General features: G+C 41.0%; 1 protein-coding gene across 1 annotated transcript; it reads right to left on the reverse strand.

The window, feature by feature from the left end:
• Positions 1 to 890: 890 nt before the first annotated feature.
• Positions 891 to 3,071, reverse strand: LOC121205009 (uncharacterized). Its single transcript, XM_041075942.1, has one exon. The coding sequence runs from the start codon at positions 3,069 to 3,071 to the stop codon at positions 891 to 893; it is 2,181 nt and encodes a 726-aa protein (XP_040931876.1).
• Between the last annotated feature and the right edge of the window lie 721 nt (positions 3,072 to 3,792).

Consider the following 3,792-nt stretch of genomic DNA (forward strand, 5'->3'; position numbering starts at 1 on the left):
AACCATGCAAATATATCATTGAATTCACATAGCAGCTCAACAAGACCTTGTCTTGTTTCCTTAGCAACATGTGTGCCAATTTTCGCCTCCTTCCCTTCCTCCAAGGCTACATTCTCTATTGCTTCTTTCTCACGGGATAGGATTTGTTTCTCCTCTTGTTTAGCCATTCTCAACAGGTCTGGAGACATATCAAAATCCCTATCATCTTCAAAACCCTGAAGTTCTTCTAAACACATGTCTTGCTCAAAAGAGAATCTAGGATTTGTAGTATCAGTGCTCATGTCATTGATATCTAGGGACTTGCGGGGTACGAAAGGATGTACAAAGAATGAATGAATTTATTTATATGTTATGAATGAAATGGAAAATTTTTTTTGAAAGAATTTAAATGTCAAAAGAATATTGAAAGGTATAAAAGAATATTCACTTGAATCGATAACAAAAGTTGCGTTTTATTGAAATGTAAATATCCGAACATGAGCCTATTTTACAAATGAAATCTTACTACTCTAGGATTTAGAGCAATAAGAGTGTTCTGAAAATTACTCTGAAGAATCTTTAAAAACTACAGGATGTTCCTCTGCAACCCAATTATTTAAAGAGCTTCCCGGTTCGTAAGGGCGAATGCCCTCAAGGTTTCCTTGTCCAGACTCTTCATTATGCACAGCATTTATGTGATAGCTTCCTTTTTCAAGCAACCCTACTTTAGGGTGAATTATCCCTCCTAATATAAAGGTTTAGGATATATGGGGGAACGTCATCGATTTCCACTCTACTTCTCTTCTACTTAAACGCGCCCTTCTTCTTTCCTGACGCTTCTCTATTTCCTTCCTCCTTTGCTTGTGATCTGGCCTGTAACCTAAGCCAAAACAGTCTCTCTTCTCCTTTAATTATGGAATTTGAATCCTTCCTTGAAGATGCCTTCCCAATCCTTTTCCTGGCAAGGCTCCTTTCCTCATTGTCATTTGCAAACCCATTCTTGTAGTTCTAAATATCCTAGGTACCGGCACTTCATTCCCCTCTGAAATGAATGTTGCATTGACGAATTCTAATGAATGGAAAGAGCATTCAATTGCCTCCTTGTTTGCTTCTACATAGGGTGCGTCACTGGCAACTGTCGCTATAATGTCCTCCTCTGCGTTTATGGTGACCAGCCGTCCATCAGCTACTAACTTCAATTTCTGGTGCAAAGATGAGGGCACTGCTTCTGCTGAGTGTATCCAAGGCCTCCCTAACAAGCAATTGTAAGAGGGCTTGATGTCCATCACTAAAAAGTCCACCTCATAAGTGTTTGGTCTAATTATCAAAGGAATATCAATTCTTCCCATGACTTTTCTCTCCGTTCCATCGAATGCTCTCACTACATTATGACATGTTTTCATGTGAGAACTGTCTATGGGTAATCTGTTCAGTGTAGATAATGGTAAGACATTTAAGGCCGATCCATTATCAATAAGCACACTCAGCAATGTATACCCTTTACAACGAGTGGTGATGTGTAAGGCTTTAGCTGATCCCATGCCACCAGGTGGGATTTCATCATCGTTGAAATAGATGAAATTATCAGCACTTATGTTACTAACCAATCGATCCAACTTATTGACGGATATATCATTAGTAACGTAAGTTTCATTGAGCACCTTCATCAATGCTTCCCTATGTACCTCTGAACTTAGGAGCAACGCCAATACTGATATGCGAGCTGGTTGTTTGCGCAATTGTTCAACCACACTGTACTCACTGTGTTTTAAGAATTTTAGAAACTCTTTGGCTTCTTCTTCCTTCACTGGCTCATTAACCAGTATTTCAACCCCTTTTCCTTTGTCAAAGGCTTTTACTTTCACAGGTTCAACTCTAACGCCTTCTACATTATAACGCTTCCCACTACGTGTGTAAGAACCCTTACCTTGAATCTTCTCAGAAGCACCAGCTATATCCTCCTTCTCCGGTATTGTCACATTGCAATTATAATTCCAAGGTACCCTCTTGTTATCCTTATAAGGAAAGGAAACAGGTTTATGAATAATGACTTTCGGTACCGTTGGTATTTCAACTTCATTATTTCTTGGTAAAGAAATAATGATCCTTGGCCGGTTTTGATTCTTCGGTCCACCTTCTAATGTGCATATACGTCCCTCATCTGAGCTAGCTTCATAAAATTTCAACTCCTTATTATCCATAAGGCTTTGTACGAAGGCCTTAAACTCGTCACATTCCTGGATCTCGTGCCCCTCCTCAGCATGGAACTCGCAGTAGTCCCTCACTCCTCTATTCCTTTCTTTAGAGATTATCATCTCTCTTCTCACCATTTCTTCCCAAATAATTTTCTTCGACGTTCTCACCTTGGCCACGCCCTCTTTAATCCTTCTCATACCAGTATCCCCAACTGCGTTTACCCCTTGATCACCATGATTTGGCAACGAGTTCTTATTACTAGGGGTGTCATCAAATTTTACAACCCCCATCTTGAGAAGTCTTTCCACTGCTTTTTTAAAGCCAGTACAATTTTCGATCGAATGCCCCGATATCCCTGCATGGTATTCACATTTGGCATTTGCATCGTACCATTTAGGGTATAGAGGCTGCAAAGGTTTCAAATGAAAAGGAGCTATTGCATGCGCATTAAATAAACTTTGATAAAGCTCCCGATACATCATTGGGATAGGCGTAAATGAGACATTTTTAGAATTTTGTCTCGAACTAGATCCCTGCTTTTGAGAATCTTGTTGCCCAACTGTAGTTACTCTGGGCTGACTAATCGTAACTGCTTTTGCATTATAATTACTCGTATTGTTGACCTCATTATCTTTCCTTCTTGAGGCCGTTGTTTTAGTAGTTTCCCTCTTTATCTTGCCACCTCTTATGGCGTTCTCAACCATTTCTCCTGCCATAACTATATCAGCAAAACTCTTGGTGGTACTTCCAATCATGTGAGTAATGAATGGAGCCTTCAAGGTGTTAATGAACAGTATGGTAGTCTCTCTCTCCAAAAACGGTGGTTGAACTTGCATGGCAACCTCCCTCCATCTCTGCGCATATTTCCTAAAGCTCTTATTAGGCTTCTTTTCCATATTTCGCAAAGTGATTCTATCAGGAGTCATGTCAGTCACATGATTATATTGCTGCATAAAGGGTTGTGCTAAGTCTCTCTAGGAACCGATCCTTGCGTGACTCAGTTGATTATACCACCTAGCCGCTGCCCCAACCAAACTATCCTGAAAACAATTGATCAATAATTGATCATTGTCTACATAGCCAGTCATCCGTCTGCAGAACATGGTGATATGGGCTTCAGGGCAAGTAGTCCCATTGTACTTCTCGAATTCCGACATTTTGAACTTATGGGGAAGCACCAAATCTGGGACCAAACTCAAGTCCTTAGCATCAATTCCCTGACGATTGTCAGTATTTTCTAGTGCCTTAAATTTCTCCTAACCATCTGCAGCGTTCCTCTAATTGCCTTGATGATTCGAGTCTCATCTCTTCCCTCTCAGCTACATCTAGATCAGGGATAACTGGATTGGTAGGGTTATCTCCAGGGTTGAATCCTAAACCAGTTTGAAAGTTCATGGGCATTCCAGCATTGACTTGCCCCTGTTGAGGCCTTATTGTGACGGACGGCCCTCGGGGATATGCCTCAGGTTGAGTCTGTACATGAGGTGGAGTAAAACCAGGAGGATGATCCTCGTTATCCTCTTCAGTGGTAGTCATAGGGGCCTTTCCTTTATCTTTTCCCCTCTCAGCAGCTGAGCCATCTCAGCCATCATATTCCTTTGAGCCTCCAACATTTGA

This window comes from Gossypium hirsutum, chromosome A08, assembly GCF_007990345.1.
Source record: "Gossypium hirsutum isolate 1008001.06 chromosome A08, Gossypium_hirsutum_v2.1, whole genome shotgun sequence".
In the NCBI taxonomy this organism is placed as follows: Eukaryota; Viridiplantae; Streptophyta; class Magnoliopsida; order Malvales; family Malvaceae; genus Gossypium; species Gossypium hirsutum.